The sequence below is a fragment of the Rhagoletis zephyria genome, unplaced genomic scaffold (genome assembly GCF_001687245.7).
Source record: "Rhagoletis zephyria isolate East Lansing unplaced genomic scaffold, Rhagoletis_zephyria_1.1 Rzeph_scaffold_01496, whole genome shotgun sequence".
In the NCBI taxonomy this organism is placed as follows: domain Eukaryota; kingdom Metazoa; phylum Arthropoda; class Insecta; order Diptera; family Tephritidae; genus Rhagoletis; species Rhagoletis zephyria.
In genome coordinates this window covers 44,277-60,653 of record NW_016158580.1, presented here as the reverse complement: position 1 = coordinate 60,653, position 16,377 = coordinate 44,277, and the positions used below count along the sequence as shown (strand labels likewise).

Here is a 16,377-nt window from a genome sequence, read left to right as displayed (position 1 = left end):
GTGTTATACCTTTGCTCGCATAATGGTTATTTGTAACAGCCTGAAGGAGATACATATGTAGATATAGTAGGGGCGGATCCAGAAAATTATTTCGGGGGGGTAGGGGGTTTCCTAAATATTTATGAATCTCATATCGATTTGTATTTATATTAAATGAATTCGCAACTATTAGTATAATGATTTTTGTCACAATCAGGCCAATTCTTAATACTCCCGGGGAGCTTGTTCTCCGGGAATTTTTTTCTCCTGAGAAAGAAATCCACAAAACTTGGGAGGAAGAAATTCCAACTTCAAAAAAGCTGTTGGACACTTTTGAGAGCTCAACTCCGCCATTTAATGTAAAAAATCCTCAGGGAATTTGTATTCATGATAGGAGGAAAGGGAAAAGAGAGAAAACTCCCGGGGATTTTCTGTTCAGAATCGGCCTGAATATTTAACAATGTTTTAGTTTATAACATTATATCCATTATATCTTGTTTTTTTTTTTTACATAATGTCGATAACATTTTCGTTCGTTACTTCCACGTCTCGGTGCACTTTCAACAACGCTTGCCCGTTAATCGATCTTCGTCTGTTCTACTTCGTAAAAAAGTTTTCAATCTGCGCAGAGATGAAAACGAGCGTTCGCTTGAATCCACTGACACGGGAAGAGTTGCGCAAATTTGTAGCAATTATTGAGAGCATCAATAAATGATTTTGCTGTTTTTCCACCGGAAACCAGTGTTGCCACTTTACCACAATTGTGGTAGATCTCCCATATTCTGGGTCATTTTTCAATTCTACCACAACTACCACATACATATTTTAAAAAACTACCACAATTTTACTGAAATAAAGTTATTAACCTAATTTGAAAAATGTCTTTTTTTTTCATAAGGGTTGAACAGTAAATTTTCTCCTCAATATGAATTTAAATGTCAAGAAAATGTATTGTGAATTTTGTGTTAGTTGAAGAGCTGAAGGTGTTGCCGTTTTAAAATTTCTATTGCGTGCGAGAAGGATAATCTGCACTTACATGAGGCGATGTTTTATGACAAAGATATACATATGTACCTTCTAAGGCAACAATAAATAAAATTATAGTTTAAAAAACTAAAACCTCGCTATTAAAAATTCCACGTAATGTCATCATGTATGTAACTTGAGAATAGAAATCGCTGCATCTTTTAGGCGCATCAATACTACATAGTTACATCCCGAGCTAATAAAAGGGAGGTAATAATAAAAATGAAAACCTCAGTAGGAAAATATCTCGAACAAATGGCGCGATAGAAGAAAACTAAGAATGCAGTTTATCTACATTTGAATACTACTTCACGGTCTGATATATCTTTTTTGGCAAATTTTTATGTTACTACAAATATTCTGCCACACGTTTCTGTTTTTATTAAAAAATCTACCACTAATTTTGTTTCTGAAGTGTCAACACTGCTCCAAACATAAACAGTGTATTAATAATAATAATAATAGATTGGCGCTTACATATATGTTAGTGTTTGGCCGAGCTTCTCCTCCGATTTGTGGCGTGCGCCCTGATGTTGTCACACAAAGCGGAGGGACCTACAGTTTTACGCCGACTCCGAACGGCGACTGTATTTCGTGGCAGAAATAAACTCGGAGGTTTGCCATTGCATGCCGAGGGACGACCGCTGTTAAGAAAAAACCTTTTTTCTATATTTTTTGCGATGTTGCTTTGACCAGAGCTTGAACCCAGGCGTTGCGGAGTGAAAGCGCGCACTGCTTACCACTACACCACAGCGACCGACAGTCTGCATTAAGAGTGTGAATAAAATGAGGGAGAGGGTAAATATCAAGAATACGTTGTTGTGTTCTAACCTTTTCCACATCGCAAAGTTGGCTGAGAATTCACCTACAATATCTTTCGGCCATTGTTTTTCAAAACCTTGCATCGTTTCAAGCATTTTTTCTGTATTGAGCTCAGTGCGTTTTGTTGGCAAGATATTCTGAATTTTCGACAGTAACTCACAATGGTCCAGAAAACTAACGGGACAAAAATCGATCGACATTCATTCACTGCTGCCTCAAGTTGGCATGCATTTGCTCATCTCTATGATTGTACCATTAATTTGTTAGTTTGGTGTTGAAATATTTTTTGCAATTCCCAGAACGATGTTGGTGTAATTGATATTGACGTTGTTTTCTTTTGGCTCAGGAACTTAAATTTTTTTAGCAACCCTGCCTTGAATAATCAGCGGCTGAAGGGGCAAATGTACCCAGTAAACACACAATTGCACAATTATTGCACAATCTTTGCGCGATTCCCTGAGCACTTTCGGAATTTTCGAATTAATGGCTGACTGCATTCGCTTGATTGTGAAATTTCTGTGTCGCTTTATTTTTTCATTTTATTTTTTTGATTTTTGGTTGATTTTCGCTTTTAGTCATAAAATATTGTTATACCCTCTTATGTATCTACATGTATATATATGTACATAAATATGATAAGAAACTACAATTACATTCCATATACTCGAATATGAAGAAAATTTGCGATTATAAGCTGGAACAAGAAATTGGAAAAATAAAATAAAACCATTGAATTGCACAAAAATTGCGCTTTCCGCGGACGCAGATGCGGTCAATAATTGCGCAATTCCGTGAGTGGGTATATAATTTACAATAGATCGGCGCAATGCAAACGTTTTGAAAAGTACCAATGTGTAACAATTTATTGATATAATATAAATAAGTATTCTCTTATATTATAAGGAAATACTTCTGAGATCTGATGAATTGAATTTAGTGTAGTAAAACACATAAAATATTTACTCTTTATATTTTCTAATCACTTTATACATAAATTAAAGGCTTAAATATATGTTCCGAAAATTTCAAGAGGGGGAAGGGGGCTCAACCCCCAAACCTCCACCTCGCATATGATGATTTTTCGTTATCGGTGAATTAAGTGACTGCGATATTTTAGTCACCATGTTTTTCTAGTGTCATTGCGATTGCTGTTTTGGAATCGGAGTTTTATAGCAACATAGAGGAAATTAACTTTTTAATGCTTCGATATTTTTAAACTAGTTCATTAGTTCGTTGATTAAAATGAACTAAACTTTTCTGTGCCAACACTCGAGCGCACTCCAATAAAAAGGGAAATGCAATTTTAACACATGTGACGCTTGTTTTTCGTTGTAAAGGCATAAAGATACAACTGATCAGAATTCGCGCTAAAAAGGCATTAGGGATATTCTCGAAGTCTTGCACGATGCACGGATTGCACGAATTGTAAAAATACAATTCCAAATTTCGAAGAGTACGAGAGTGGTAGCATGCATGGGTAGCAAGCAGCGAAATTACACAAACGGCAATAACGCAAAATTTGCTTTGTTTCACTTTTAAATGGGAAATAATAGCAAAATCTGAGTTTTGCTTTATTTCCAACAAGGGTTGGATATAAAAAAATATTTTGCCTTATTTCCCATTAATTATTTATACTATTTGTAACTAAAACAGTTTACTGATAGAAGGAAAAAGAACTTTGTTTATTCCAAAAATACAATTAACAAAAAATGTGAAATACAGTAGAGGGTTGCATGAATTCATTCAAACTTCTAGCCAAACAGAGGACTGTAGATTTGAATATTTTACTTCGCATACAAAGCACTCACCGCTTCAAAAATTGTAAGTTATGAATATACATTTTGTTTTAAATTTTCTACCTTCAAATGATAGAATATGAATGAATCAATGGAAAACATTCAAATCATTCAAACTCATTTCGGTAAAAGTTTTTTTCTACAAACAATTTTGTTAGTATTGTATGTGTATGTTTGTACATATGTGCATAGAAAAAATATGTTTTAATATTCATAAATAAAATTTTCATTTATCTCAATTCAATTTATTTTCACTTTGTTTGAATATTGTCATGTTGACACATATATCAGAATAGGTATTCACTCAAATTCAAAAAAGTGTGAAACCAAAATCATTCTTTCGGTGTGTATATGAATAATTCATAAGCTGTTTTGAACGAATTGATGCAGCCCTCTAATATATATACGTAATTCATATGAAGAAAGTAAAATCCACATAATATTTTTACTTATGAAAGGTCTAACAAAATATAAGGGAAGCGTCGTCTTTAGTAACTGCTCGGCAAAGTGCACATAGCGCTTTTGTATGAATTTTGTCTTCATGCTTTTTAATATGTTGAAAACATTGCTGGAAAACCTTAAAATGTTTGCATGGAACCATGACGCAATAAACAGGTTAAGTAATAAAACATCTCGCTTTATTTTCTGACATTCGGCTGGCTTATAGTCACACTTTATAGGCAAATTTTCAAATAAGGCAGTGTCAAAATCAGGGACGTGAACCGGATGAAAAATTTGGTCGGTTCGGTTCAGCGGTTCGACCCGTTTTTGCACTTTTGAATTGTTTCGTCAAAGCGTTTTTTTTTTGGTCTTTGAACCGGGGTTTCGGTTCGGTTCAACGGTTCGAAAAACAAAAAAATTACGCGCAAGTTTAAGTGTTAAGTGTCAAGTGCAACAACGCGCAAGGTTAAGGGTCAAGTGTCTGTCAAATGAAATGGGTTGCCTTTACATTTGATATTGTCACATGCTAAACAAACATGGTGGGTATTACCATGTTTACCAAAAAGGAAAAAAAGTGGGTACATTTATCTATTGAAAATTGGTTGAAACGATCCTTTCAACCTTTATAAAAAGTGGTTCGGTTTTCGGTTCGGATCAAACATTTGTGGAAAATTTCGGTTCGGTTAATGGTTCAGTTAATTAATATAAAAGAGCGGTTTTCCGGTTCAAAACCGGTTCGGTTCAAAACCGGTTCACGTCCCTGGTCAAAATCCTTCTTCTCACTCTAATATTACTTCAACTGGTATAATTCCACCATGGGTGGGGTGCATGCAATAAAACCATACGCAATAATTCCCATTACTTGGACATTACAAAGCAGTTTCAGAAGTGAAGCAGTGTCATTTTATTATCATTATTTTTTCTCTTTCAAAATTGTATACTTACGAATGTCCATTTCACTTGTTCATGTACTACTTTTTGACAAATGTAACTGGGTGACTATCTACATATGTATGTGCACTATTTTGCTTTATTATTCAATTGTTATGTTTAAAAGTTGCTCTTATTTCTCAACGAGAAATGAAAGAAAGCAAATTTGTGTTATTTCACATTCAATTGGGAAATAACACAAATTTGCGTTATTGCCATTTGTATTATTTTGCCCCCAGACAGACATGGCTTAATCGGCTTCTCTATTCATTCAGATCATTTATGTATACATTTGTCTATATCTATCTCGATTCGTTTTGGCTGTTACAAACAACTGTTGTGTGAACAAAGTTAATATACCCTTGTGCACAAGTGCGCTCAGGTATAAAAATAAAGTCTTTATTACTGAGATCTAATTCCAATATCCACATGTAAGTGGTGAAAAAATAAATAGGGACTCGAAAATTTCAAACCTTGTGCAAAAATTATGAAAATTGTGCAAAGTTTCATCTAAGTTGCAACTTTTTAATAAAAATTTTTAGTTGATTTTTGGCCATTTTCCATGGATTTTCTCCCATACAAAGTGCCTGTAGGCGGCTATGCAGCTCCCAAGAAACCCGTCAAGAAAAAATTGCCATTACATATGTATTTCGTGTGTGTGTGTGTCCAAGGAATTTTTACATCTGATACTTAACAGCCTGTTGCCGGAACGGCATATATTTCTGTTGCATACATAGGTTGCCTTGTTCTCTTTAATAAACTCTTGTAAGGCTTAGACAAGTCGTGAGCTTAATCGAGGGGACAAAACAGCATACTCAGAATTTTGAATTCACACTCAAAATCTTGGATTAATGTTGAAACCCTACTTTTCGGTAGGTTGGAGCTTACATTATGCCTTAACTTCATAAAGAATGGACACGAAAAAACACTAGTCAATTGTGTTTACTCATCACCTGCGTAAAACTAACTGTAAATAAAAAGTAAGTATACACATTCATAGGGTATGTTGTCGTTATTAATTTCCCGTATCTACTTTTTGTAACTTCTACGTACTCTTCAAAAAGTGTGCGGCGAAGCGAGAGCTTTCGGAGAAACTTTTGTGCAAAAAGCAAGAAAAAGTACGTGTGGACGAGGAAACATACCTCGAATCAGCCTTTAAGCAGATTCGGGGCGCTGAGTTTTATAATGCAACGAAGACAAATTGAGTCCAATATATCTTCAAGCTAAAAATGTTGGACAAGTTCTTGTTTTTTGTTATTTTTTTGCCTTTATAAATACTTGGTGTGGCAAGCCACCTGCCTGTGTGGCATGGGAGCAAACAAATTATAGTTAAAAAACTAAAAACACGCTTTTATTACAACAAGAACTAAAAAGTATAAAATAATTGATATATATAGCGATTCCGTTTAAGAACTTAACTTTTTTAAATCAGCTAAAAATGTGATTAAAGTGATTGGCCCGTAGTCATAGACAAAATAAACTCCACTGTAAAGTGTGTTGCACTTTTTTTACAGATATCCCATTGAAAATTATGTCAAAAAGCTGCAACTAACTTTACAGTGGAGTTTATTTTGTCTATGACTACGGGCCTATCACATTTTTAGCTGATTTAAAAAAGTTAAATTAAATCAAGTTAGGGAACTTCCTATTCTTCTTAAACGGAATCTCTATATATGTCAATTATTTTATACTTTTTAGTTCTTGTTGTAATAAAAGCGTGTTTTTAGTTTTTTAACTATAATCTTATTTTAATTATATAGACTAACGCGCCACATAACTGCCAAAATTTTTTGTGTAGTTATTTCCTTTCATGTAAGCAATATGCATTCTAAATGTGAAATTAATCGAATCATAAACACAGTTTTTCCACATATCTCGACTCCTGCGCCACCTATCGGCAAATTTTTTTGTGGATTTATTTCTTTTCATACAAGTAATATATGTTCTAAATATGAACCACATCANGCCTATCACATTTTTAGCTGATTTAAAAAAGTTAAATTAAATCAAGTTAGGGAACTTCCTATTCTTCTTAAACGGAATCTCTATATATGTCAATTATTTTATACTTTTTAGTTCTTGTTGTAATAAAAGCGTGTTTTTAGTTTTTTAACTATAATCTTATTTTAATTATATAGACTAACGCGCCACATAACTGCCAAAATTTTTTGTGTAGTTATTTCCTTTCATGTAAGCAATATGCATTCTAAATGTGAAATTAATCGAATCATAAACACAGTTTTTCCACATATCTCGACTCCTGCGCCACCTATCGGCAAATTTTTTTGTGGATTTATTTCTTTTCATACAAGTAATATATGTTCTAAATATGAACCACATCAGACTATAAATGGGGGTTTTACAAATATATCGACTCCTGCGCCACCTATCGGCAAATTTTTTTGTGGATTTATTTCTTTTCATACAAGTAATATATGTTCTAAATATGAACCACATCAGACTATAAATGGGGGTTTTACAAATATATCGACTCCTGCGCCACCTATCGGCAAATTTTTTTGTGGATTTATTTCTTTTCATACAAGTAATATATGTTCTAAATATGAACCACATCAGACTATAAATGGGGGTTTTACAAATATATCGACTCCTGCGCCACCTATCGGCAAATTTTTTTTCGGATTTATTTCTTTTCATATAAGTAATATATGTTCTAAATATGACCCAAATCAGACTATAAATGATGGTTTTACAAATATCTCGACTCCTGCGCCACCTAGCGGATTAAGTCATCTTTTATATTGCATTGTCCTCGGGTTCTGAGCTAAGTTTGAAGTTTCAAGTCTGTAGCTCATCGGGAAGTTTGTTAAATATCGACTGCAAAGTTCCAGGACATACAAAGATACATACATACATAAAAGTGAAGTTAAATAAAAGGTTTTAAAAAATCATTACCACGGGCTCCATAAATCAAGAAATTTATATGCAGGAGTGTTTACAATATCGTTTGCTGCCGTTCATAAAGCAACATAAAGGCTCAGTTCTGTTCTGTCACGATTTAGCATTGTGCCATTACACCCCTCTTGCAATGAACTGGTATGTCTCACGGGGTAAATATTGTTAAAACGGACCATAACCCACCAAACTGTTCACAATTGTGTTGGGATCTCTGACATTGACCCTAACGTCAGTGGTTTTTCACGATAGAAAACAAATTCTCATACACGATGTGTTAACTCAGCGAAAGTTTTATTTGAAACAATGTATGTATGTATAACCAAACTTATAAAACTAGGTACATACAATTCAATTTCAGTAGTTGGTATGCGTGTATAATATAAGTGTTGCCATATGTAAGACTTTCAACAGTCCTCCTCAATACTTATATTAAAGTCTTTTGAAAGAATATAAAACTTTGCAACTTACAATGTTTTGCCTTCTGTAAATTTTTAGTTAAAATATCTGCTCTCATATCATTAGTAGGACAATAATTCAAATCGATTTGATGCGTATGATATATGTACATTTCGAATAAAATGATATTTTATATCTACATATATGTTTACTGCGACCATGATAAACAGGATTTTTGACCAAGTTTATCGCGCTCATGTTATCACTGTTTATCATGATCGGACCGCCTTTATCAAACAATTTTAATTCTAGCCATAATTTTCTAAGGTATATGGATTCCTTGGCCGCTGACGATAACGCCACATACTCGGCCTCAGTGCTGCCAAGTGCAACTGTCTGCTGTTTCTTGCTTTCCCAACTGAAAGCGCTTCCACCGAAGAAAAATGCGTATCCCGTATATGATTTACGGTCTGTTGCGTCGCCACCCCAGTCAGCGTCTACGTAACCGCATATCCAATCACCAGTCTTGCTATAATGCCACCCAAAATCGATTGTCTTGCTTAAATATCTGAGTATATGCTTTGCCGCTGCTAAATGTTCAGAATGCGGGTCTGCATTTTGTTGAGACAACTTGCACACTGAGTGCAATATGTCGGGTCTGGTATTCACCGCAATGTACATCAGTGAACCAATCAGCGACTGATAGTCAGACTTGTCCACTTTTCGACAGTCATCTTTAGTACAAAGTACTTGAAAATTTGGTTCCAAAGGGGTTGACACAGTACGACACACGCTCATGTTATTTTTTCGCAAGAGCTGTAGTACCTGCTGCTTCTGACCAACCTTAATAGCACCGATCAGACCCTCACGCTTAATTTCCATGCCCAAAAATTTGTGAATTGGACCTTTGGCCACAATCTGGAAAAATCTTGAAATTGTAGTTTTTATGTCGTGTAACTCACCCTGATCTGAGCACGCGATCAACAGATCATCAACATAGACTGCTATCATGTTAAGTGTTCGGCCTCTATTTTTTGTATAAAGACACGGCTCACTCTCGCAAGGAATATATCCAAGCCCCTTTAATGTCTTATCCAGCTTAGAGTTCCATACTCGTCCCGATTGTTTGAGCCCGTAGAGTGACTGCTTCAACTTAAGTACTTGATTACCATTGTCCTCAAACATTTCTGGCTTAACCATGTATATTACTTCATTTAATTCACCGTTAAGGTAAGCTGTTGACACGTCAAGTTGATGCAGATGAAGTTCATATTCCGCCGCAATCGCAAATATCATTCTGACAGTAGCGTATCGCACTACTGGCGAAAATATCTCATCATAGTCGACGCCGTAGGTTTGGCTGCAGCCCTTTGCTACGAACCTGGCTTTGTACCTTTCTACCTAGTACCTGGCATCACGTTTCACAGCAAAAACCCATTTGGATCCGATCGCTTTTTGGCCCTTCGGTAATTAAGCTTGCTCCCAAGTATCATTGTGAAGTAACGCATGATACTCCTCCTGCATTGCATGCCACCATTCTTGTGCTTGTCACTTTTCATCGCTTCTTTAACAGTTTCTGGGGCTTCAATTTCTTGTCTACCAGGAGTACCGGTTCTCACAAATCTTGGCCGGCCGGGCCCTCTGCGCAAATTATCGTGGTCTGCCTCGCTTTCATCAGTGTATTGATCACTTGTTATTGTGTCTTCAGCAGTCAAAATTTCTGAATTATTCAGATTCGGTTGCATTTCACCATTGGATGTTGTAAACTTTAATAATTCTAACGAAGAAGTCTCGCAATTGTTGTTGCCGCCCATCATGACATCCTCGTTAAATTGTACATCGCGCCGCACAACTGTTTGTCGGTTTTTTGGATCATATAATCGATATGCTTTCGTTTCACTGTCGTAGCCAATCATAATAAATTCTTTGCCTTTTTGGCAGAGCTTATTATTTTGTGTTTTGTCCAGTGGTATGGCCAAACATCCAAATACTCTCAGGTGCTTTACCACTGGCTTTCTGCCAGTCCAAACCTCATATGGTGTAACATTATTAAGCGCCTTTGTTGGTGTGCGGTTTCGTAGATAAGTCGCACAATTAAATGCTTCTGCCCAATAACTTTCGGGAAGATTGGAATGGACCAACATGCACCGCGCCATCTCTACGAGAGTTCTATTAGCGCGTTCCGCCACTCCATTCTGCTGTGCCGTATACGGTACGGTTAGTTGACGCCTAATACCACAATCTTTCAAATACTTATTAACCCGTTGTTTACATATTCGCCACCATTATCCGTTCTTAACGTTTTAATTTTGTTCCCCGATTGCAGCTCTATCATCCTTTTAAATGATTTAAAAGTTTCGGAAACTTGGTCTTTAGACCGCAGAAAATAAACAAAAAATCGCCTCGATTTATCATCAACAAATAACAAAAAATATCGCGAGCCGCCATGCGACCTTGTTTGGAACGGCCCACAAACATCAGAATGTATTAATTCTGCTATGTTTTCTGCACGACTTTCTGACGGCGAAAATGGCTGTGAAGTTGCATACATGACACGCACACAATATCTTTCGTATTTTGTATTTGGTCAATACCACATACAATATTTTTACTTGCAAGTCCGCTTAAACTTTCAAAGTTTATATGCCCAAAGCGATTATGCCATTTTAATGCATTTTCTGCTCGCGTTAAATAACAATGCTGATTTGTGTCGTTGAAAACATATAAGTTTTCCACCCTCTTTGCTTTGGGCATTACAATGTTATTGGTTTTGTCTCTTATTGTTACATGACCATCTTCAAATGTCGTTTTAAATTGTTTTTCGTCCGCTCTCGGTACCGAAATGAAATTCATAATCAAATCTGGTACATTTGAAAACAACTTTCTAGTGTAAAATCAAATTCGCCGCTTTTTACACGTGCTTCACCAATCCCTTCTGCATTTACGCTGTACTTTCCTGCCAATTCAATTCTTTCTGTATACTTACGGTGACCATCCGTCCTTTATTTTAAAGGACAGTCCTTTATTTTAACCCCCTGTCCTTTGTAATTTTTTTCAAAATAAAGGACCAGCAGTCAGGGCGAAGAGGGACAGAAGAGCCGCTTCTAGACTACTGAGGAAGATCGGCAATGACCCGGTTCCCGAGAGTATGAGGGTTGAGAGGGCGAGGGGCGTTCTCTCCGAAAGTCGTGAGCGACCTCAGGAATGAAATACCGCCAACAAACCTGCACCCACTCACTCTCGTCCTAGGGAGCTGGGCAGCAAAAGGCAATGGTCAGCAGACAACATGGATGCTGCTCCTAAGAGGCCCAAAACCTCTAGCGCTAACAGCCCTCTTAACCCTCCAAGGGTTCTGAGGGCTTTCAGTGATGTGGCCAAGGACCACTTGATCCTGGCAGTTATGGATAGGGGGCACCCGGAAGGAAACCTGACGGCCGACAACTGGAGGGCCGTCCTGGTGGGTCTCTGCCGGGTGTACAAGGAGATTCTCCGGAAAAATCCTGGCCCTGCGCCAACTGTCCGCGATGCTGGTCTCTACCAAGGCCGCATCAAATTAGTCTCCTGCGCTGATGAACGGTCTGCCCGACTTTATAAGGAAGCAATTTCTTCTGTTGGGGAGCTGTGGCCCAGCGCTGACTTGGCGGCAGTGCACAGGGATGAAATCCCTTGTAAGCCGCGAGCCAGAGCCTGGGTCCCAGAGGAACCCTCGAGTCCTGAGGAGATTCTGGATATCATCCAGATCTCGAATGATGCACTACCAGCCCTTGATTGGAAAGTAGTGAAGGTCAGCGAGGTTAGGGAGCAGCAACGTTACATCACCTTGGTGATAAACGATGAGTCTCTCCCAATCCTTGCTGGCTGCAAGGGAGTAATTAGCTACGGCTTTTACTCCATTACCCTCAAAACCCAAAAAGGGAATGAGGGTAAAATGATAGAGCCGGGGAACACCGAGGGTGAACCCGAGGCTGACAATCTTCCGCCTCTAGGCGGCCTTATATCTGAAGCAGAAAACGCCTTGAGCGGTCCTGCTTCTAACCAAGAGGTTCAGGAGGTTCTCGAGGCCATTTGCCCGGTGGTGAGGTCAGACTCGGCAGCGGAAACAGATAGCGATACGCAATCTGTTTCTGGTGACGGATCGGTACTTAACCGGTGGACGAGGGAGTTCGGGAACCTGTTTCTGACGTCGGATTCAGAGGACGCCGATGATACCATCGTTGAGGCGTTCGATAGAGCCCCGCCAGAAGTGATGGACGGGGACGAAACTTTATAAGCTGTTAATGAAGGTTCTACAAATAAACCTTCATCACTCTAAAGCAGCTTCTGCAGCTCTGCTCCTGCACCTCAGTGATAGAGGGGAGGAGCTAGTTTTTGTCCAGGAGCCCTGGGTTGTTAAGCACAGGGTTTGTGGACTTAATTCTGATGCTTACCGCATAGTGTCGGCCCCTGTGGCAGGTAAGATCAGGGCATGTATATTAATCAAAAAAAGTATTTCTTATAATTTACTCACACAGTTCAGCGATGAAGATACGGTGAGCATCTCTGTGGAAAGCCAATCCACAACACTCTGGCTGGTCAGTACCTACATGGCCTACGATCGCCAAGACTGCCCTCCCGCTCGGTTACTGGACGTGGTGAAAGCGGCCAACTCGAGGAAGTTTCCCATAGTTATCGGGGCCGATGCTAATGCGCATCACGCGGTATGGGGATCTACCGACATCAACCCGAGGGGTGAGTTGTTACTTGATTTTATATTATTATATAATCTAGCCATCTGTAATATTGGTGATAAACCCACTTTTGTAACCTCAAATAGGAAGGAGGTATTAGATATTACCTTATCGTCTAGCGCTTTCTTTGAGAGTATTAGGGAGTGGAAGGTACTGAGCGACCATTCATTCTCTGATCGCATGTATCTCTCATTTGTAATCTCCTTTGAACTTCCGGCATCGGCCGCTTACAGAAATAAGAGACGTACTGACTGGACTAAGTTTAGGAAAGTACTCTCGGGGAATTTGCTCAACAAGGCTTCTCTCAGTAAGCTAGGCTTACTGTCTCCACCTGATGAAGCGGAGCTTTCTCTCGCAAACCTTGCTTCTCTCGGTGAGTTAGGCTCATCGGAACAAATTGAAGAAGCCGTTGATTGCATTACCGAAGCCTGTAATTCGGCCTTATCTGCTTCCTGCCCACTTGTACTTCCGAGAGGAAAGAAGAAGCCACACTGGTGGAGCAAAGAAATCGCCTCTCTAAGGAAGGAAAGCAGGATACTCNTAAGGAAGGAAAGCAGGAAACTCTTTAATGCGGCCAAGCGCGATGGTTCTTGGACTGCATATAAGGCAGCCCTGAAGAAATTTAAAAATGCCACCAGGAAAGCTCAAAGGGACTCCTGGAAGGATTACTGCGATAGTATAGAGGGTCAGTCGGAGGGAAATCGCCTGCGAAAGGTGCTTGCGAAAAGTCCGACGAACCCGATGTATATTCAGAAACCAAATGGTGACTGGACGTCATCTCGTGAGGAAATGCTTGAAGTCCTAATGAACGCGCATTTTCCAGGATGTACTGCGGAGCCCAACACCGCGGCTATTATCTCTGAACGGCCGTTGACTTCAGCGGACTTCATTGATGTACAAAGGGTAGACTGGGCCATAAAGTCCTTCCAGCCCTACAAATCTCCAGGTATGGATGGTATCTTCCCTGCCCAACTTCAGTCAGCATCTGACGTGTTATGTCCGATACTTGTCTTAATCTATAAGGCTTGTATCAAGCTTAGTTTCATACCCAAGGGTTGGACCCTGGCGAAAGTTGTTTTTATTCCCAAGGGAGGTAGACCCTCCCACGTTAAACCAAGTGACTTTCGACCGATAAGCCTTACTTCTTTCTTTCTCAAGGTTCTGGAAAGACTTGTAGACTTGCAGATCCGACAGGAAATTGATGTAAATAATCTCTCTAGCTGTCAACACGCCTACTGGAAAGGTAGATCTGTGGATACAGCTTTGCATAGTATTGTCAGCACCATTGAAAAGACTCTCGCTTTTAAGGAATTTGCACTAGGCGTGTTCCTGGACATCGAGGGTGCCTTCAATAATGTTCTCCCGGGAGCGGTCCTTCAAGCCCTAGCTCGCCTTGGGCTGGATCACCCTATGGTTGAGTTTGTTCGTCGCCTCTTAGGCAGTAGAACTATTTACTCGGAGATGGGGGAGGTATCTATAACAAGATATGCGAGTCGCGGAACCCCACAAGGCGGTGTTCTCTCCCCACTTCTTTGGAATCTAACTGTGGATACCCTGCTGTCACGGTTGCAAGGCACAGGTTGCCAAGTCATTGCTTACGCGGATGATCTTGCCCTGACGGCAATTGGTAAGCACCCCCAAGTTCTATGTGACTTAGTTCAAGGCGCCTTACGCGTCGTGGATACCTGGTCCAAAGAAGTAGGACTTAGTGTCAATCCGGCAAAAACGGCTGTCTGTTTTCAAAGAAAACGAAAGCTGTCCGGCTACAACCTCCATCCTTGAACGGTATCGCACTGACTTTCTTGGAGGAGGTTAGATATCTGGGCGTTATTCTTGACAGAAAGTTAACTTGGCGGCGCAATATAGAAGAGCGCTGCAAGAAAGCTATAACTGCTATGTATGCCTGTAAATCGGCGATTGGGAAAAATGGGGATTGAAGCCTCATATTGTGAACTGGATGTACACAGCGGTTGTGCGTCCCATTCTATTCTACGGCATAACGGTTTGGTGGCCGTCCGTAGATAAATCTACAATAAGAAACAAATTAACAGCNCTAGATAAATCTACTATAAGATACAAATTAACAGCGGTCCAAAGGGTGGCGTGCATGATGATCACGGGAGCGTTACCATCGACGCCGACTAAAGCCCTAGAGACCTTGCTTCACTTGCTACCTGTGGACCTATATGGTAAACTACAGGCAAGCTGTAATGCTATTAGATTAAATGCGCTAATCAAATGGAGTGACACGAGGTTTGGGCACTCTAGAATCTTGGAAAATCTTCCAGATGACTTTAGGCGCCTGGACTACACAGTCCCGTCTACGGGACTAAAGAATTATTTCCGGACAAGGATCCCCTCAAGGGAAGAATGGGAGGAGGATTCGGTCCTGATATCGTATTCTGACTCAACAGCCATCTACACTGATGGCTCCAAGTTGGATCTGAAGGTAGGAAGTGGGGTATACTCGCAAGAACTCTCACTTAGCCTCAGCTTCCGTCTGCCAGATCTATGCAGCGTTTTTCAGGCTGAACTAACAGCAATAAATGAAGCTGCAAGTTGGCTTATCGATTCTCTAATTAATCTGAAGGCGGTAACAATCTTATCTGACAGCTAAGCGGCTATTAAAGCACTTAATAGTGACAAATCTACGTCGAAGGTTGTCTTGGAATGTAGACGTACTCTTAATGAACTGGCAAGGTGTTACGTCACTAATGTTGTGTGGGTGCCAGGCCACAAAGACATACCAGGAAACTGTACTGCAGATGAACTAGCAAGGAAAGGAACCTTGTTGCCTGCAATCAGTACAGCCCGTAATGCGGGCATTCCGCTATCTTCTCTCTGCAAGCTCTGGCTTGAGAATAACTTTGTCGGACGGGCTAATATAAGATGGTCTGCGGAGCCTACTTGCAGGATAGCAAGACATATCTGGCCTAAGCTTGACAAGCGTAGATCTCACCCTCTTCTCCACTTGGAGCGACCACTGTTGCGGCATGTTATTGCAGTCCTCAGTGGGCATTGCCTGATGGGAATCCACGCCACTAGAATGGGTTTGCAGTCAAACGACTACTGTCGTAGCTGCCGCGATGAGGAGGAAATCGAAAGCGTGGAGCACTACTTATGCCACTGTCCTGCTCTGGCTAGAGCTCGCCGATGCTCGTTCCTCCATTATTCTTTTGAATGTCTGGCCGAACTGGATTCAGCCAGTGTCTATGACTTTGTGCGCTTCATCAGAGCAACGAAGTGGTTCCACTACTAGGGTAAGAGGAGGGACATATGGAGTCTCTTATACGGCATCACAACGGGCCCTTGGTGGCCTAAGTGTGCCCTTTTCCTGAGGG

The 16,377-nt window shown here is 39.7% G+C and overlaps 1 protein-coding gene across 1 annotated transcript; it reads left to right on the top strand.

Moving 5' to 3' along the window:
• Positions 1-14,835: 14,835 nt before the first annotated feature.
• LOC108364211 (uncharacterized) lies at positions 14,836-15,653 on the top strand. Its single transcript, XM_017617796.1, has 2 exons — positions 14,836-15,088; positions 15,125-15,653. Exons 1-2 carry the CDS (start codon positions 14,994-14,996, stop codon positions 15,651-15,653), a joined length of 624 nt encoding a protein of 207 aa, XP_017473285.1. The 5' UTR covers positions 14,836-14,993.
• Positions 15,654-16,377: the final 724 nt, after the last annotated feature.

What these genes read in the sequence shown, in the direction of transcription:
- LOC108364211 (XM_017617796.1), top strand. Translation starts at nt 14,994, where the DNA reads ATGTACACAGCGGTTGTGCGTCCCATTCTATTCTACGGCATAACGGTT.